Source organism: Oreochromis aureus, linkage group 16 (genome assembly GCF_013358895.1).
Source record: "Oreochromis aureus strain Israel breed Guangdong linkage group 16, ZZ_aureus, whole genome shotgun sequence".
Taxonomy (NCBI): domain Eukaryota; kingdom Metazoa; phylum Chordata; class Actinopteri; order Cichliformes; family Cichlidae; genus Oreochromis; species Oreochromis aureus.
In genome coordinates, this window is record NC_052957.1 from 24,346,883 (window position 1) to 24,367,378 (window position 20,496).

Consider the following 20,496-nt stretch of genomic DNA (forward strand, 5'->3'; position numbering starts at 1 on the left):
ATGTGGTTGAAGGATGTGGAAAAAAGCATTTGAGAGGGCCTTTGAGTTAGCATTATCACACAAACTGTTCACAGGGATGAACTTTCAGTGCTTTAATATGTTTAGTTTTCTGTCCAACACACTGAGCACTGGAGCCTCTAGGGGGCAGTAGCAGGACTTTTGGCTGTCAGTCTGGTGTACTGCTAGCAGATAGCTTCCTTTAGCACTTTTAACCTTCAGGTTCTTGTTTTCACAGTTGCACTGGAAACTAGAGAAAAAGTTAATGTTACTAATGATGTCATGGTGTCTCCTCATCAAACTGTGAAACAAATACTCTGATGTAACGCGATGTCACAGGAAAGCAGTCAGATATTGTGTGTTTTACCTGAGCGGGAACACGTGCCCGCTCAGGTAAAAGGCTGCATGTTATTGGTCAGATTAACACTGGTGTCAGTCTTAATGACTTTGGAGTTAAAGGATGGGTTCATATTTTATTTGCAGCCAGTACGGACAACATTATCAACGACACTGAGCATTGACTCACCGACATGTGAGTGCTGTGTTACAGTAGTCTTGAGGAAATGTGAACCTAACCTTTAATGGTAAAATTGGTCTACTACTGGATAAATGCGCTCATTTTCTTAAAACTTTACATTAATTTCTTCTACAGGGTTATAGGGTGACGTAAACATCAGCGATGCTTTTCTACATTTAGAAGCGCAGCATGTGGTGGCCTTCACATGATAGCCTGGTGGCAGCATTGTCTGCGTCCTCTGTGCTTTGTTGGGAACTCTTCCATAGCTTCATCTTCTTGAGCTAGTCTTGGCTGCTGTAGCTCCTCATTGGCTTTCTTTAGTCCTTTGGCCTCCAAGTCAGTCTTTTGTAGGAAATTCCTCATGGATGTTGTCCACGGCAGCTGACTTTAGTCTAGAAATGAGGATGCACACTATACTTTGGAAATGGTCTCAACAACCAGACACTGGAACCTGCCTCGCTGCAGTTTATTGGACGTTTTTGTACATCTAGATAGGTTAGAGCGTGATCCCTACTACCTCTTTATGAGGTCTGAATTCTTGTCTGTCAGTCAGAAGCTTGAAGTCAGAAGTGGAGGGCAGTGGAAAACTAGCTTTAACCCTCTAGAAATCTGTTTGTGGTGTCTGTGAGGACCTTATCATCCCACCACCAGCTGCGCTTCTGGACATCCAGTTAAGATGTTGCTCAGGATACATGAGCCTGCCTGACACTGCTTGCAGGATGCATCCTCTTCCTTGTCTCAGGTGCTAAAGCTGCTTGGGACTGGAAAGAAGTCAGTCATAGCACACAGAAGTAGGGATGGGTACCGGTGTCCAGTGCCATTATGGCACCGGTTCTGACATAAACGGTAGTAACCAGACCGAAAAGCAGCGCACATTCTGGTGCTTTATTTTGGTGCTTTTTTTCCCTGAGATGTCATACACTTTGGATTCTAGCCAATCATTTTACCTTTGCAAGCGTAGTAGGGTACGTACGTTCTTTTAGAGCAGAGCTACAGATTAAAAATGCCCAAGGCGAAGCAGTCAGAAGTCTGGCTGTACTTCACAGCAAAAGATGCAAACTCAGCAGCCTGCAACAAGTGCTTTAAGGTGATACTGTGATTCTGTGCAAAGGAGGTAACTCCTCGAATCTGATGAAATACCTGGCGACATATAGCATTTTGTTAAAAGCCGAGAAATGCGCCGTATTTGATAGCTTGCTGCGAGACCTCACACCGTGCACATCTACTGCGGGTGGGTTGCCTGTTATCGGACCCGGAGTTAGCAACATCCTCCAAAGAGTAGAGTCCTGGCCCCTAGCCCTGCCAGTGTAGCAGAAATGATGATGGATGATGATGGCAGCAGCAGCCGTTCTTCTCTGCGTGAGTAGCTTCATGTTGTTCGTGTGTAATTTACGTTGAGTAGGCTAACCACGTTATTAAATTAATGCATGTAAGGTGAACTAGCAAACACCACCGTAGTTACATGCGGCTGTCTTCTTGTTTGATGGCAGATGCTCCCGTCACCCTGGCCAAAAAGGCTAAAATGACCAAAGAAAAAGTGGAAAACAGCTAAACATGAGAGGTTTTTGGACAAAGTTTGTGTTTTTTCCATTGTTTAAGCACTGCTTCCAGCCAAGAGTGATACCATATATGCCCTATAGCTGCAGAAAAGGCTAACATTGTTATCTTTTACAAAAAACAGCTGAACATGAGAGGTTTTGGACCAATTTTGTGTTCTCCATTCTTTAAGCACTGGTTCGAGCACCGTTTAAGCACCGGCACCGTTTCAAAAGTACCGGTTTGGTACTGGTATTGGATAAAACCTAAACGATACCCATCCCTACACAGAAGAAGGACCAGCAAGCCCTGCTCAGAGCCCCAGAGCTCCCTCCAGGACTGCAATGGCTCTACTTCTTTGACCCCATCCTTCCATTGCATTGGGAGTTAACTCCTACTGATTCTATGTGGCAGTCTTCTTCTTCTCCTTCTGCCTCCCTCACTGCTTGAAGTAGAAGTGATTATTAAAGGATGGTTTCTTTCTCTTTGGTTTTTGGAGGTTATCTCTGGTTTCATATACCTAATTAGAAATTTAGAACATTTAGAAATGATCAATGGCTAACACAAGCCCATTTACAGCATTGGTGTAAATGTCACTACGCTGTTTTTATGTAAATACTTTTGTTGCCATGGTAAGAAAAAAAGCACACCAGGCTGCACAGCTAAAAGACTGTATCAGAAAGAGAAACACGAGCAGAAAAAGTCAGTAACCCTCTCATTTGGAAAACGTCATCGTCAATAATGAATTTTCCGTGTTTTCAAGTGGTCAGTATTTTAAATGTCTTCCTGCCTCTTCCTGAAGAACTTGAAGCATCTCAGTCTTCCAGTAACAAACAAACAGTTTATTTGTGTGTGTGTGTGTGTGTGTGTGTGTGTGTGTGTGTTTTCTATGCAGTAACTGATCTCACAGCACAGTAACTCATTTCAGTTCTTGTATGTCAAATCTGTGTTAATGATGCCGATGAACTGAGGCTGTCTGACACTTTTACATCGAATCAGCTGTTCTCAACTTCCTGTCCCATGATGTCATCAGGGTGCAATAATGTACAGATCAGATGCTGCTTTCTCAGCACTTAAGGCTTGGTAGACTTTATATTTAGGGGCGTGTAGTTGCAACACTGGTATGAATTAAACAGGGATGCACTGTTTAAATGGTGAGTGTGTTTGTGTTTGAGTGTGTGTGCATCCTTGGAATAAATGTTGACTATTTGCTTTCAACAAAAGAGCTCATTTCCATGAACACCAATGCCATGCAAACGGTGAAGTGAATTAAATGTTTAAAGGAGCGGTTCACCCAAACTACTACACACAGGGCTTCTTCTTTTTCTTTTTAAGCATCTCATATATTTGAGATAACTACAAAACATAGTTTGGTGTAGTGTTATATGTGTTATTTGTCAATTTTCGCCAAATATATTTTAAAAGCATATTCAGGTTTTAAAGTGGGAAGGAAAAACTGGTGACGCACACGGTTCAGCTTCGATACATTTAGCCAGCCATCTTCATTCAAATCCTTCACGGTTGACCTTGAATGGAAATGTTTGAAGTGCGTTAAAATCAGCTTCGAGATGAATGTGAAAGATGTCTCCCTTTATATTCCAGTCTTCCTGCTTTAGAGAACCCTTGTCGGCTTCTTTATGTACAGAATTTATTCTCTGAGCTTCTTTTTTAACGAAAATTGTTTATTATGATGTGAATATGCAAATTATATTATGCAACATTTCTCTTATTTTATTCCTGTAAATTCTTTTTTTTTTCATTAAAAACTGCTGTATGTCCTACATCAGCCGTGTTTACTCTTTTTGAAGTAAGAGAAGACTTCGATGAAGAAACGCTGTCACACAGACCCTACACAACGCTGAATTATGACCAAATGTTTTTGTTATATGTAACTATGTTACTCATGATGCTTTAAAGCAGCACTGTGTAAAACAGTCCTGCTGAAAGCTAACTCACATGGGTCAGCAGAGTGGTTTTGCTCTCTCTGCAGTTTTTTTCCAACAGCAGAATCCATCTGTTTTCTTTTGGTTGTGCAACATGAAATCAGATACTTGAATGAAGCTATTAAAATGATATTTTGACATAGGCATCATCAAATGAACAGCAATATGTGTTTGTAGGCACTTTAATTTCCTGCTCTCGTCGCTGATCCAACATAAGTTGTTTTTACACGTGAACTCAGCGTCAGGTGTATGAAATCAGGACATTATCCTGACGTTGCCCTTTCTCACACAGCAGAAGAGAGTCTGCTCTGTTTGGTTTATGTGAGGGTGCCGCTGGGTGCAGCACGTAGGAGGCAGACTAGCTCAAAGGTAAATGGATGGACTTTGGCGGGTTAAAGACTGCTCCATCTGACTGCACCTGTATACACTCATCTATTGGGGAATGCTGTTGTCAAAGTTCAGGTCTGGATGTTTGAAAACAGATAATTCAGTCTCTAAAGGTTTATTTTTTTAAAATTTTATTATTAAAACACCTCCCAAAATCCATCGACAAAACCTGACTGCTTTCTTTCTAACATTCACTGTCTGATGAACACATCGGGAGCAACTCAAGGTTCAACATCTTCGAACCTTTGAGAAGCTTTGTACGCTCTGACAGGCTGCTTTACCCCCTGGTACGGCACCTGCCTCAGTGAGAACAGTACATCATCAGATTTTCATGTGACATCGAGTTTCATATAATCCTAAAAAATTGTCATAAAAGACCAAAGAAAATCATTTTTGAATTTAAGCGCTTTCATAAAATCTCATCTTATGATACTAATGTCGTACCAGTGACCACAACTTGAATATAAAACAGCTCAAAATGACTCTAAAAGCTTACTGTCTGATATCTTGGTGATTCTCACACAGGTGCTGATATTCACCAGTGATGTCCACTGTTTATGTTTATTTTATTTATTTTAGCACATTTAATTACAACAGTAGTGTTGGCCAAAGTGCTGTACAAAGATACAAATTACACAGTAAAATGACTTAAAATACTGATAGCAAATAACAAGTATGAAATAACATCAATGCCAAATAGCAGATAACAAAAAACCAAAACTCTCATGCTGTTTCAAAAGTCAACGAGTAGAGATGTGTTTTCAGATAGGATTCAAAAAGATCGACGGTAGGAGCCTGTCTAATGTGGAGAGGTAAATCATTCCACAATTTAGGTTCCACCACCACAAATGCATGATCGCCTCTATTAACCAGCCTCGACTTTGGTGTGGCCAAGCGCAAAAATCACCAGATCTAAGAGCTCTCGGGTGTATATAAGGCTACAGTAGGTCCGATAGATATCCTGCTCAGTGGAAAGGAAAAATAAATCTAATAAAATAAACCAAATAAAACAAAATGTAAGGAGGAATATGGAAACTGACAAAAATGTTTGTATAGATATATAAAAATATACAAAAAATATAAATACAAAATCATGAAGAGGCTTTAGTGTCTGTTTTCTGAGCTTGGTTTGTCTACATGACAGCAAGGACCTGTATGAGGAGAGTGAGACAGTGGTGGGTTGTGTGATAGGAGTGACTGATGGGTTCAAGGCACTGATGGGTAAACAATGGCATCAAGATGAAAAACAAAAGTGTAAATGACTGAATTGAATCAAAATCTAAAAGATAATAAATAAAATAAAAACTCATTACAAAATATAGTCTAGGTGTTTTCACATAACACAGTCAGGTCAGCATGGTCATAAAAGAGAACAGACATCAACAGAGAGATGAGTACTTATAAACGTTTAATACAGCTTCCTTCAGAAGGACCAAGCTGAGTATTTTAGGAAATCCACAGTTTGCTTTAATGAGCTATCAGCACAAACAAAGTCACCCTTAGAACAACAGCTTCACATTTCAATCTACTCCAGAGATCCAAGATTTTAGCCCTTCTGTTAAAGCTGGATGACCATACAGGGGGTCAATAAAGGATTTATCAATCCTGAGCTCTTTTGGAGTTGAACTGTATATTTATCTAAGACAAAGATGTGCTAACAGATGCAGAACTACCACAGTCCACAGGTAACTTAAGATCTGAACTGCCAGTTCAGGTCCTTGTAGTGGAGCTGGTGTGTGAAACAGACATCCTGCATGAGGCATCCTAGTGCTTGCTGAACATCTTATCTTCCTCTTCTTTTTTTTAAATTTAGCAATTTTGTTGTTTGGTTCTTGAGGTCCTCCTGTATCCTGTTGAATCACCCAACCCTCAGGTCATGCACTTGTTCCATAACATCCCAATATATAGTGTTGGGACACAGTGACAAACATGGGTTTGTGTCCAAACATCTGTCTGGACGCAACTTCAGTGATGTTCCTGGGATAATGGGGTGTTTTAGGGGTCAAGCTTCATTAACCCTCAAGGTGATCCCACTGGGGCTGATCAGGGATTCATACCTCAGTGTGTTTCTGAGCAGCTAGCCACTCTGTCCCCTTGGCCCTCTTTTTTTCTCTTTACAGATGCTACACAAAGCCACTGCTCCAAGCTTCCACCACCAGACACCTGGCTCTCGATCCCATCTACTCACAGTAATCAGTCCAGTGTCCACAGTGTACTCATCTGATACAGACACAAAAACGTCTGGTTGCAGGGTGATCAGGGAACTTCAGCTGCTGTTCGAGGTCCACCGATACCTGCCAGGCTCTTGTTGAGGTCATGATGCCTGCAGATGGTCATTTGTCACTTTTTGGACTGCTTGTGTTTTCTGATTGCTCCAGCGATGGTCCTCAGGACCCGATAGTCCCTTTGTGTGTGGGGATGTGTGGGCATCTTGCTTTGGAACAATGAATCCCAGAAGTGTTGAAGAAAACTTGTTGAAGAGAACAGATGTTCTGTTGCAAATTCAAACTGTGCCACATGTTTCTGAGGTTCATTAATGTTACTGTTTGGTAACATTGCAGGGCACCCACTTCTATGAAGAACAGCAACCAGCAGCTTTACTGTGGTTGACAAACACCAGGGTCATTAAATCATTCAACCTCTTTTTTTTTTTTTTACGTAATATTTACAGTTAATCTTAAAAACAACCTACTTAAAGGGACTACCTGGCACTGTAAGTCATCTGGTTTGATGACAATAGGCAAAACCCTAACCCTGTATTTGGAGACACACAAAAAGTAACAACAACAGATTACAAATTTGATAAAACATGTCAAGATCATCACTGATAATAACCTAGTGCTCAGAGAGTTAATGTAGTGTGTTTTTTTATTATTTCAAATTGAATGTCCTGAACCAAAGAACCTGATTTAAAAAAAAAAGAAGAATAAATTGCAACTGTCTAAATGCTGCACTCGCTCTGCTTAGACCTTTCCCCTGTAAAACAGACACTTTGTCTCTTCCTCAGCTGCCTGCTTTCTCTCTCTCTCTCTCTGATATGATGAGTTGTCATAAGTAGTTTCAATGTGAAGTCAGATTTTTAAGGAGGAGGATGAGAGGAGTTAGAGGTGGAGTTCTTTTTTCTTGCCAGGGATAAAAGTTTTGAAGCAACAGAGAGCTCTTCCAGAGGGAAGCTGACACTGATACTACACTGACAATAACTCTATCCAGTCAGCCACGATATATTGCACTCAATGCAGCAGTAGCTGAAGTTTTTTTTCTCTTTGAGGCAACACAAGGTATTTGCACATATTTTAATTTGGCCTCCTTATTGGTATTTTTTTATACCACTTCTATGCACATTACCGTGACAGTATTAATGTTTTTTTATTCATTTGTGACTGAATTTCTTCAGTGACAATACACTAAAGGCTGAGAAGTAACAAGCAGAGTGGACTAGAACACAACAGAGGCCAGTAAAATGCAGGATTATGAGGCATCCATCTCGTTTCTGGGGACGTGGGGCCGGTTTCAGATGAAAGTCTTCTTCTTGCTGTGTGTCACCTGTCTTCCTGCCGGGTACAACATCCTGTCTGTCATCTTTCTGCTGGCTAGCCCCCCACACCAGTGTTACATCCCAGTGCACAGGAATCTGAGCCAGGACTGGATGCAGGCCAGCATCCCACTGCAGGTAAGATTTAATGATTCTGGATGTAATTCACAGAGTAATCAAAAGCAATCATTCATTCATCCACAATCTTTATAGTCATCTGTATCATTTCTGTCAGTGCAGATGAATTTTAACTGTATTTACACTCTGATGGTTGCTGCTAAAAAACATGACAAAAGCCCTTTATTCCGCCCCACTGCTCCTCTGCTGTTTGCAGCTGTAGTTGAATTACTTTGTTGTAATATCTCCAAAAGTTGAATCTGTTCATCTGGACGTAACGTTTTGTGGGAGAAACGTTTGTTGTAATATGAGCGTGAGAGAGCCTCGCACTAAAACAGTCAGCTCACCTAAATCTGCAACAAGATATCCGAGTCATTTACCCCTGCTGGTCTCTTGCACTGCACAAGCTCATGACGGTTACTTTGTCAGTAACATGTTGTCCTCACATTTGTTCATTTTTCTTTAACTCCCACACACATATCAGCACGGCGGAGGTAAAGTAACTATTGTTCGCAAAACAGTGAAACTGATATTTAAGAAGCTACATGTGCAAGATTTCATTCTCAGCTGTTCTCAATGAAAACTGTTATCAGCAATGAGGCATGGGCGGACGGAGCGTTCAGATCTCTCACAGTAAAACAATGAAAAACTACAGCAGAGGTGTGCGGCTGCTGTTGCTGTTATGTCACGCCAGACAATAATTTAAATTGTGTTGATGCATAAATGTAGAGGAAAGAAAATAATAACAATTTAACAGCAACAGTTTAAAAAATATATATATAGATATATGTATACTATGTAAAGACAATGTGAAAACTTTTCAGATGATCAGGTATTCATTTACTTTATATCGGTGCTCTGGATCCAGCTGTGAGTCAGAACTGGTCTAATCTGAACTGATGTAGCCTGCTCTGGCACAGGTCACCTCCCTGCTGCTACAGTGCAAGTTGGCAATAACAAATATATTGTTTCCTGCTCAACAGGTGGCCGGGCAGCTGGAAAGAAGCAGTTGTAGCCGGTATGAGCTGGACCTGGTGCAAAACCTGTCTGAGCTGGGAATCAGACCCAACCTAGGCCAGATCTACAACTATTCTGCACTCGGAGCAAGTGCAGGGGTCATGCTGTCCAGCCTGAAGCAGGAGGAGTGCAAAGATGGATGGATCTACAGCACAGAGCACTACGAGTCGACTGTAGTCACTGAGGTACGGTTACTGTCTTGATGATATTGTCCAGATCCAAGTCTCCCTGGATCACAAAGGACTTCCTGGTTAAATAATAAATATATATATATAACACATACTTAGAATCGTTTCCCCCCCGTTTTCACTGTTAAAGTCAAGTGTCCCTCTCACTATTTTATATTAGTGTTTATATTGGAGCACATTTAGCTGGGATGCAATCTGGCCCGAGGTTATAATAGTTAACTAAAATGTAACAACAAACTAAAACTGGAAGGGTAAAAAAACAAACATTTTAGTTAACTAAAATAAAAATAGCAATTTAAAAGAAAAGATTAAAACTGAAATGATTTTGTGAATTTAGAAAATTAACTAAAATAAAAAATCTTAGTTTTATCTTAGTTTGTTATTTAAAACTTGCCTGATGCAGTACTTGTGGACATGTTTATTGAGACTCTGGATGTCTTCAAGACTGTTTTCAAACAGTTCTCTGTTTTTATTGAAAGATCTGTAATAATTATTCTAAATCTTGCCCTTTACATATGCCCTCTATACAATAATAACTAAAAAGACTAAAACTGAGACAGAAACCAAGAAAAAAAAACTAACCTAAAACTAAACATGCTCGAACAATAAAAACAATATTGAAAAGTCTAAATGAAATCAACATGAAAACAAACTGGAAAATATAAAACTATAATAACTGGATATAATGATTTGGCCAGTTTGTAAAACCAGCTGGAGCTTGTTACAATAGCCGCCAGTTGGTGGCTTGCCTCAAATGACTGCACTAAGATAGGAGGAGCAACTCCATCGATGGAACACAGAATAAATAAATAAAGGCAAACATACATAAATAAATAAATAGGATGGCTTAGCAAATTTACGTGTAAATTACACTATTTGAATTTTATTTTTGTGGCGTGTTAAGCCCACACAGTGATTTGAACACAGCCAGGATACAAATAATGGTTCCAAAGAGACAGTTTCAGCCAATAAAAGGAGTTACCTAAAAGCAAAACATCGGGCAAACAGTCAGCCAAGAAAACAGGCAGGAGACATAGATCAGGGCAACTTGGCGATATAGATGGTGAGTCAGTAAAGGCAACATCGAATCCTTTACCACACAGTGATTTTTGAGAAGCTTGTGCTTGAGGGAACCCTCTAAAGTTTATCTTTATGCCACTTGTAGTCATACAAACAGTGACAGGAATAAGAAATCAAACAGCCTGAGGAAAAAAATTAGGACAAAGACAAACTGATGTTACACACCCATCAAAACAAAGCAACATGGAGGCTAATGAAGCTAACAGTCTGCACAGGGCCAGCTGGAAGACAGAAAGTAGTGCCCAGGTATTTGCTTCTTTCTGTCTGTTTTGTGATTCTCACCTCTGATATGTAGTGAAGATGTGAATATGGGCAATGGAGCAACTTCTTTAATGTTGCTGGGGATCTGGATAACTCTGTATAACTGTGAGACAGAGCAGTGGCCTGTGAGCTTGCTGAGTCCCCTTCTAGTTGCAGGTTAAATTCCCATGTTTGCTTTATATTCCAGTATCTACATGTGCAATATTCTTGAATTTTATGACTGCTTCACAATATCCATATGTTTTCCTTGTCTTCTAGTTTAACCTTGTGTGTGGCAACCGGTGGAAACAGCCACTGACCTCTCTCATCTACTTTCTGGGAGGACTTTGTGGCTGTTTCCTCTCTGGACAGATATCTGACCGGTAAATTCAGTTTCAGTTCAACAAGTCTCTAAAGTTAACATAAATGCAACGTTTTTCATTAAAATATGTCTGCTAGTTAGTTGTGAGTAAACTCACACTGTACCAAATAAAATATGTTGCGTTCTTGGGTAGTGGTCATGCTAGCTGCTAATGCTTTGTTCCTTTTAAAAAACCAAAAAGATAAATATCTAAAAAGAAGAACATGTGTGCTCATGTTGTGGCTGATTGCGCTTTTGTTGTATTTGTGCTAAAGTTTTGGCAGGAAGCCTGTTCTCTTTGGTGCGATTGCCACACTTAGTATCTTCAGCCTTGCTTTGAAATTTGCTCAGTCCTGGACCGTCTTTACTGTGCTCTTCTTCATGGTTGGCATGGGTCAGCTCACCAGCTACATAGTTCTGTTTGTACTGGGTAAGTGTGTTCTCTTATTTTCAGGATACTACTTTCCAATGGCTGCATGTTCTACTGCTGCTTTCTTAATCAAATTTCATTGAAAAACAAAGTAAACCCTTTAATCAACAACTTCTGCCCTCTTGTGAAATTTCTCCACAGGTTCAGAGATCCTTGTTGGCTCATCTAGAGTTCTCTACTCCAGCATGTGTTTACCTTTCATGTATGTATTTGGTATGATGCTGCTTCCTGCTACTGCCTACTTGGTCAGGAACTGGAAACACCTGTCGCTGTTAATGGCCATGCCTGGGCTGGCCAGCCTCCCCCTCTGGTGGTAAAATGACCTCAGTACACTATCAAGATTTTTTTTGCTGGTGACATTTTCAGAGTTAGAGTTAATGGAGAGTGTGCTATAGACAGATTGTTGAGGAATTTGTGTAAATGCACTTCAGTGTAAAAAGTATTTTAGGTCATTTTCATTGCCTATCATGAGCTTTTTCTCTCTGACCAAAAACATGTAGGACTGTCCAACACTGATGCTTAATACCAACATTAAGCTAAATGTGCACCTTAGTATCTGTTCGTCATCCATCCATCCATCCATCCATCCACCACTTTCTTCCACTTATCCAGATGTCCTTTTGTTTCTTCCTCGGTGGAAACTGAGACAAAAGAGATATGTAATCTCTCTAGGTCTCCTTCAAGCTGGGCATGCCTAGAAGGCCTTGTTAGATGCTCATTTCTGCAAAACTGGGCAAGCCCTTTAAAGTTCAGAAAATGGGTTTGGTGTGTTTGCATTCTTACCCATTTTTTCAGTCACTCCATAGTCCTTATTTTCATAGGTGAAGGTGTGAACATAGATAAACTGGTAAACCAAAGTCATTGCCTTCTGGCTCAGCTCTCTGTTCACCACAAAGACCTGACATAAGACACACATTACCAGTTAGCCCACACAAATGCACCTGTCCATCTCATAGTCGATGTTCCCATCACTTGTATTCTAGATTGAGAAATACCCAAAGGAAGCAATAGTTAGTTTGATGACAAACAACCACTGAAATGAAGCATGGCCTCTGGCTAAGTTGCTCATTGTCATCCCAGCCACTTCACACTCGGCTGCAAAAATTATAATGAAGGTGACCTTCTGATCACATTATCTACCAAAGGAGTGGACCCTTATTGCCTCAGCTCAGATCCTGATCATGAATACTGCAAACAGGATTGTAGACTCAAGACAAACCCGCTGACGTCTAGCACACATTCCTGCTCATTTATTTTCAGCATGGATGTTGTATTTCTACTGTGGATCAACTAAGCAAACACTAAATGCGTGTTTGAAGTGAAACTTTACACCTTTCTTTAGCTTGACTATGCCACCTACACCTATTTGGAGATTTTTCACTAATTTTACAGGTGTTCTTATTGTTCTGCGATAAATTCTGAACTTATATTTTCCAACAGCAACTTAATGAATAATTAACACTGTGTCAGTCTACTCAGGTAGATGTGTTTCCACCTAAGTGCTGACTTGACTAATGAACTGTAGACAATCCAGATTTGTGTCTGTCTGTCCACCAGGCTGATTCCAGAGTCTCCTCGCTGGCTAGTGTCTAAAGGCCGTTTGCAGGAAGCAGAACTCTTGTTAAAGTCAGCGGCTCTGGAGAACGGTGTGGAAGCTCCTCCTGTTATCTTCCTCTCTGCAAATGTAAGGGCTTCTGACATCAACTTTGTTCCACACTGTAAACTATGGTGCCCACTGCAGTGACGTTTCTTTGTCACTGTAGGTTCAACAGTCTGATAGCAAGAAGGGTGAAACCCTCAATTTCCTGGACCTCCTAAAGACCAAAAGCATTCGAAGTGTAACACTCATACTTTGGTTTCTCTGGTGAGTTGAAGCCTTCTCCACTGCAGGTGCTCTCAGGAACTGATTTCTTGCTAACTACAGTATAGCATAATTGATAGTTTCATTATTCTGGAGCAAGAACATTAAAAGGAAGTAATCCATGTTTTAAAGGTTACTAGGGAGGACATTACTAGTGACTTCTGTGGCCGCCAACATCTCTTTGTACATGCTGACATCATCAGGATGTATTTTGAACCCTTTGAACAGTCAGTGACCTTTCTTTTAGTGCCATTCTCATGAAAAACTTACATTTTTTGCAGTTTCTAGCTATTCCAGCCGACGGACCCTGCTATTGCTCATCCTGTAATGAAGCATCCATCATCCATCCAGTTGCCCCTCAAGAATTCACAAGACTCGCTCCTCCTCCTACAGAATTGTTCAGAATTGAACTAAACTTACATATAATGATCATCTAATTCCGGGGTGTCAAACATAAGGCCTCGGGGCCAGAATTGGCACTGCAAAGACTACAATCTGACCCATTGGATGACTTTATAAAATATGAAGGACGGCAGACATTTTGGACTTTTAACTGTATTTTAAGTTTTACAGTTTTTCTCTACTGATAAGAGACACCCCCTGTTGTCATTCATACAACACCCAAGTAATTAAGTAACAGGTAAACAATAACAATCAAAACAGAGAAAAATTCCAGTTTTTTCAGAACTAGTACAGAGCTGACCGAAAGAGGAGTTTCCCTGGTTCAGCCCAGTGCAGATCAATGTGGCTGTATGTGGCCCTCAATGTAAAATGAGTTTGACGTCCCTGATCTAATGGGTCTTCATCCGAATTGTTGTCGAGGTTCACATGACATTTGCTGTTTTAATAATCATAACCGGTGAATTGCGATAGATTGTGAGCAGGACAAGTTTCTATGTCACTGACGTTCTGGTTTATTGATATAATCGACATTACAGCGTCTCAGTGATGCTAACAGGATTTAATTTCTCTCTTTTTCTTATTTGTTCTCTTGTTGTTTGCAGGCTTTCTACGAATGTGACCTACTTTGGATTGTCATTCAATATGTCTACCCTCTATGGCAACCCCTTCCTGAATTACTTCTTGCTGTCAGCCGTTGAGCTACCAGCATACACTGTCAGCTCGCTAAGTGCATGCAGGCTTTCCCGCCGCCTGTCTTTTATCAGCTTCTCCCTGCTGGGGGCGCTAGCACTCTTCCTCATCCAGGTCACTCTGCACAGTGAGTGAGACCACTATAATCTAGTACTCCACCACTGCACTTTTCTCACTCTCTTTGTCAATATAATTATTAATTTATCAAAACAATAAATATTTTGAACACATAATTGTTTGGCTGGCCAAGCCCCAGAGTAACTTTGATTTTCTTAAGAGCCTTTTTTGGTGAGAAGCAGGACTGGACAGGTCGCAAGTTCATCTCTGGGCCAATATGCCAGTAGTGCTGCCCAAAACACTCTTTTTCAGATAATACACAAAACTGACACACGGGTACACTGCAAGCCTTTAAAGGTTCTTATCTATATCAGATATTATGACATCAACATTTTGCCTAGCAACCACCAACCACCTGGCTAAAATGACCAATTTATAGTGCATTTATACTCCTAGTACTCCTTCTAAAATTGTGTATACTATGATTTTCACTTCACGACAATAATATGTAATTTATAGCTTCAAAACCTTTATTATGCATGATATATTGCAACAATATAGAAACCCCAAAACAACAGACAAAAATCACAGATCAAACAATAGTATAGCATGGGCATTTATAAAATATGTGTAAAATATGTCTTAAATGCTTGCAACCTGCTTGCAGCTGGTGGAAAACAACATATATAGAAAAGTCTGGCCTGGCATTTAAGAGAGGGAAGGCTCTTTGACTATTGGTTCGTGTTTCTAAATAATTTGTTTCCGTCCTCAAAAGCTTACCTCTTTCCCCTCCCTCCAGGCCATCCAGCTCTCACCCTGTTCCTGGTGCTGCTGGGTAAATTTGGCGTTCTGGTTGGCACGGGCATTTTGTATATGTTCACTGGAGAGCTCTCTCCCACAGTCATCAGAAATACAGTGATGTCATCCTGTGCCATGCTCTCCAGAGTGGGGTCCTCTGTTTCCCCATACCTACTGCAGCTGGGTGAGATATTTGGGTTCAGATTATCTTTAAGGGAAGTCTTGTTGTGTTGAAAATACGTTAAAAAAAACCCCAAACACCCTTAATGCTTAGCTACCCATCTCTAAATCTAGTAAACTGGCCTGCAGGTCAGTGATGCAGTCTGTAGCAGACAAAGGCTGACTTCACTAATCTTGTATAATCTGCTCTGGTCTTGTCTGCAGCTGTGTTCTACGAGTTCCTGCCGTGGATGCTTGTGGGTTCTCTGTCACTTGTCAGTGTCGTGCTCTGCTTTTTTCTTCCGGAGACCTTCAGAGAGCCGCTTCCCGACACCATCGATCAGATGCAAGCAATTCAGAGGTAAGTCTGTCCAACCTTATGACTGCTCTTACTGAGGGTTGTGCTCTGTTTTCAGGGGCATATTTGAAGCTCTAATGTTCTGTACATTACCACAGTAAGTTTGTAAATGAAACAACTCAGATGCAGATGAAGTGCAGACTTTCAGCTTTAATTCAATGGACTAAACAAAGCATTGCAAATGTAAGGAACTAAAGCATTTTAACACAATCCTGTGATCATCCACCACTGTTTACCACTTTCTGTCTTTCTAGCAATTTCTCTGATGGGCGTTTTATCTACTTAATTGATAATAACATAATGAAGGAATTGCCTACACCTGCCCATGAAAACAGTAAAAAAATAGAATTTGTCAGTGTCCAAATATATATGGACCTAGCAATATGTAGAAAATATTGGTGTTTTCCATATAAAACAAAAAAAGGCAACAAAAAGCCACAAAGTATCAGCCGTACTGATGCAGCTCTTTTCTTCTGGCTTCCAGATTCAGGTGGCCGTGTGCCTTCAAGCCACCCCAGAAGGATGACATGAAATCAGCTAAAGACCAAACTTCTCTGCCTGAGATCATCTGTTCAACGCGCTTTTAAGACTTCGGACACAGAAATGGATGAAGCTGCCTTCACCAACGCTACCACCAACACCAGAATGTGAAACATTAGACCTTAGTCCACTCTGACAGGATAGTTGTGCTGTTTTCTGTCTCCATCATCTTCAAAGACTGTGAGAGAAACCGTAGAACTTCCAGCGATACAACAGCTTCTCTTTCCACATTACAGATGAGAACAAGGGGAGCTAATACACAATGAGTGTATTTTTTTTTTTTACCTTTTAAAAGCAAAGGGGGGTAAAAAGTGATCTGTTTACCACGATGAAGGTCAAGTTTAGTGTTTTTCCTCCATCGTTTGAAACACCTGTGCCTTTGAGATAAACATTATTGTCAGTCATATGAACATGAATGTGTTTAAGAAATAAAGATCACAAAATATACATTTCAGATGAAGATTTAGTTGCTAGATTGCAATTTTTTTGTATTTCAGTCATTAAGAACAGAGTTCTTGGTTCAGTCCAGCAAGACATATTATCAGAAAATGACATTAAAACTGCTCAGACACAAATAGCAATTAGCCACTGGGTATGCACTCATTGGCCACTTTGTTAGGTACACCTGTTCAATTGTGCGTTAATGCAAATATCTAATCATCCAGTCATAAGACACCAACTCAGTGCATTTAAGCATATATACATGGTCAAGACGGTCTTCTGACATTCAGACTGAGCTTCAGAACAGGGAAGAAAGGTGACTAAAGTGACTTTGAATCTGGTGTGTTGTTGGTGCCAAACTAGCTGGTCTGAGTATTTCAGAAATTTCTATTGTAGGTTCTCTGCCTTACAACATAAAGGCCTTTGAGTTGGCTGCTATTTAAATTAAACTGAATTGAACAGTAATTGCTGATTTACTGGGATTTTCCTGCACCACTATCTCTTGGGAGTCTAGAAAATGGTCCAAAAGAGAGAAAATATCCAGTTCTCTGGATGAAAATACCATGTTGTTGCCAGAGGTCAGAGAAGAATAACCAGGCTGCTTTGGGCTGATAGGAAGGCAACAGTAAATCACTTGTTACAACAGAGGTGTGCACAAAAATCACACTGAACCTTGACGCAGATGAGCTACAGCAGCAGAAAACCTCAACAAGTTCCATTCCTGTGAGCTGAACAGGAAACTGAGGCAACAGTTTGCACGGATTTAAAATTGGACAACAGCGAGGGCCCATCCTGTCTTATTTGAATGGTTCAGGCTTGGTAATTCCAAATAAGTGATCCCAAATGGGAATTTTAAACTGTAACATTTGTGCAGTAATTTAAATGAATCATCTTCAATCCTCTTTCTAATGTTTTGGCAAAACAAAGTACAAAGAATAGAGCTTTTCCACAGCAGTCATTTTGACACTTCATATTAAACACAGGTGTTTAGTTAGATTACTTTAGGCTCTGAATAGATCAGAACTGTCATTCAAGTCAACTGTAAGGCCAAACTGAGCAGCATCAGCTTCTAAACTATGACATATCTGTAACTGATGACATGAACTGTACTACAGCACAGCTCCATCTGTCCTCAGCGGCAGCCACAACGTCACCAAATTGAAATAACCCGCATGTATTCTTTAATAGAAACATGTTCCTGGTATCATAGAAACTCGACAACACCACAAATCAACAAACATTTACACAGAGACTCGAGACTTTACCTTTTCTCTCTTAACATGTAATAAGTGAATCGTGAAAGCGCCTACTGTACATGTTTTGTTACTTATTCAGTTTTAATGAGTAACAGCAGTCACTTCAGCTTCTTATGTAACGACTCCACAGCAACTCAAATCAATGAACTTTTACACAGTTTCACATAATAGTTAATTGAGAAGTTTGTTCTTCATTGTTCTCACATGTTTCTGTGTGTTTGAAACTTTGTATTGTCCTTCAAAACATAAGGGACAAAGAGAAAATTAAGGATTCAAATTGTTTTGACTACAAAACAGGACTTTATCCTTCCTCTTTCAATATGTGAAACATAAATTCACCTGTTTTCTTTGGTTTTAACTTGTTCTACATGTTTGTTTGTTTTGTTTTGTTTTTTTAACTTATTCAGTTTCAAGGTTCTTTATCAAACTTTGTGTGGGAATTTGTTCCTCTTAAATAATGTTTAATCCACAAATAAAGACTCCATGACAACTCAGATCAATGACCATTTTAGACAGTTTCACATAATGATTAATTTAGGAGTTCCACATCTGTTTATTCGGCTTTCTGTGTGTTTGAAACTTTTTTAACTAATGCCCTTCAAAACATAAGAGCAAAATGATCTTATGTTTATTTATCCAAAATGCTTTTGGATAAATAAGTTTGCCCTTTAATATGTAAATCATAAAGGCAGCTGTTTTTATGTTGTCCTTTAACATGCTGTACGTGTTTTTTATAATGAGTAACAAGAGTCCTTTCCTGCCTTTGCAATCACCACAGTCAGAGCTGAATTTCTGGGCTACTATTGACTTAAAAAAAAAAAAATCCAGCCTCAAACAGGACAAAACCTTCTCAAATTTCAAGGGACTGCGCTTGTGGGCTCCTCTATGATGGCTCCAGTTTCCACCTTCAAAGGCTACCACTCTATACACGGATGATTCTCTGAATGCGGCGCCCTTCAAATCCTCCAAACATACTTCAAAGATTCTCAGTTGCAGGAAACCTCAAAATGCATTTTAAAGCCATTAATCAGTAAAAACAAGTGCTTTCTCGCTGTAAAATAAATATAAAAATAAAATAAATACATGTCTTTAATTTTGAAAAAAAAAGTGCTTATCTACAATTTAACTGAACATCAGATCTATACGAAATTTAATAACCACTGAAATTTTAGTGCTACTACATTATTATGCATATTCTTTAACTCCAATATAAAATTCCAGTATTTACAGGACTCTTTGCAGTTCTGTGAAAAACCAAGCAAACCCTAAAATGTTCCAAAGGAGTTAAGAGTGTAAGCAGCAGCCAGGTGCAGCTAACAAAACACACTTGATTAACTGATCATAAGCAAATGTAAAAACTCCTGTAACAACAGAAGTTTGGGCAGTTTGCTGCCAAAACTTTGTTGCAATACTTCACAGTCCTCAGTCAGAATTTGAAATATTAAAGTCATGAGATTCAAAGTAGAAAAAGACAGAGCGTGGCTTGTTTGGAAGGGTTTCCAATAGAAAGCTACTTCTTAGACCTCTGCAATAATGTCCTGTGGACTGACGAGACCAAAGTAGAGATGTTTAGTCATAATGCACACATCAATGCATAGTTTTGAGACAACACAAAGGTTGAGGTTAGATGAAGTTCTGATGACTTGCTTTGGCTGTCAAACAAAGCAGCTTAAAAAAAAAAGGAAAAGTGATGTTGTTGGGTTTTTGCTGAAGAACTAAGAACCCAGCTCAGGTCGGAGCTCTCAGAGTTTGTAGGTGTTTGGAGGAGCTATTCTCCCATCTGCTCAAGGACCTTCCAGCTCTTCTTCTTTCAGCTGCTCGCTTTAGGAGTCCCCACAGCAGATCATGTGCCGCCCCCTCTTCCTATCATCCTCTTCTGTCGCACCCTCCCCTTCACTTCTCTTGCATGAATCTTGTCCAATATATCCACTCTTCCCCCATGTCCAAACCACGGCAACCTTGCCTCTCTTCAAAGCCGTTCAACTTCAACTATCCTTCTCTTATACTCTTATACGATTATCCTCGTATTTGATTTGGGAAAGAATTTGGGGGTTTTTGGAATACAACCCTCCCAGTTGGGCGTGGGATTGGCACTCGGAGTATGCTGGCTCATGACTCATGTTGGCAGGTTACCTATCACAACTAGTATGCCAGAAAACTCAGTAGGCATGACTGGCCACGAACTAACACTATTGCAGCTGCCAGTATGCCTTCACTCAGACGTCCCAGCCCTCGTATGTTTTAAAGATACAGGATTTCTGCAGAAAGGGAAATTAAAGGATGGAACAGACGGCATTTTGCACTTATTGTCAACAAATCGCATCAAAACACTAAAACCAGCACCATTTTTCCATCTCTAAAGCAGCTAGTCTTTCTGTCTTGCAGCTCTGAATCCTTTGTTTCCCACTGAAGACAGACACTACACTTAGACTGTTTGCTTTTTTATTCTTTTTATTTTGACACCAAATAGCAAAGACGGGTTTCACCGGGTCCATTAATAATAACAGGACAGAACCCTCACTAATTATATTGTAACGTATTGTTTCATGTTTGCTGAATGAATTCACAGGGCTGTGTATATATTTAATA

At 40.0% G+C, this 20,496-nt stretch overlaps 1 protein-coding gene across 1 annotated transcript; it reads left to right on the top strand.

The window, feature by feature from the left end:
• The first annotated feature begins 7,482 nt into the window (after positions 1-7,482).
• Positions 7,483-18,401, top strand: LOC116314663 (solute carrier family 22 member 4-like). Its single transcript, XM_031732750.2, has 12 exons — positions 7,483-7,658; positions 7,775-8,050; positions 9,013-9,231; positions 10,834-10,937; positions 11,191-11,345; positions 11,487-11,658; positions 12,903-13,029; positions 13,109-13,209; positions 14,211-14,425; positions 15,155-15,337; positions 15,538-15,673; positions 16,155-18,401. Exons 2-12 carry the CDS (start codon positions 7,841-7,843, stop codon positions 16,255-16,257), a joined length of 1,725 nt encoding a protein of 574 aa, XP_031588610.2. The 5' UTR covers positions 7,483-7,658; positions 7,775-7,840; the 3' UTR covers positions 16,258-18,401.
• Positions 18,402-20,496: the final 2,095 nt, after the last annotated feature.

Coding starts and splice junctions, on each gene's coding strand:
- LOC116314663 (XM_031732750.2), top strand. CDS start 7,841: ATGCAGGATTATGAGGCATCCATCTCGTTTCTGGGGACGTGGGGCCGG. Junction 14,426..15,154: donor CATCCAGGTCACTCTGCACA/GTGAGTGAGACC, acceptor CCCTCCCTCCAG/GCCATCCAGCTCTCACCCTG. Junction 15,338..15,537: donor CCCATACCTACTGCAGCTGG/GTGAGATATTTG, acceptor TCTTGTCTGCAG/CTGTGTTCTACGAGTTCCTG.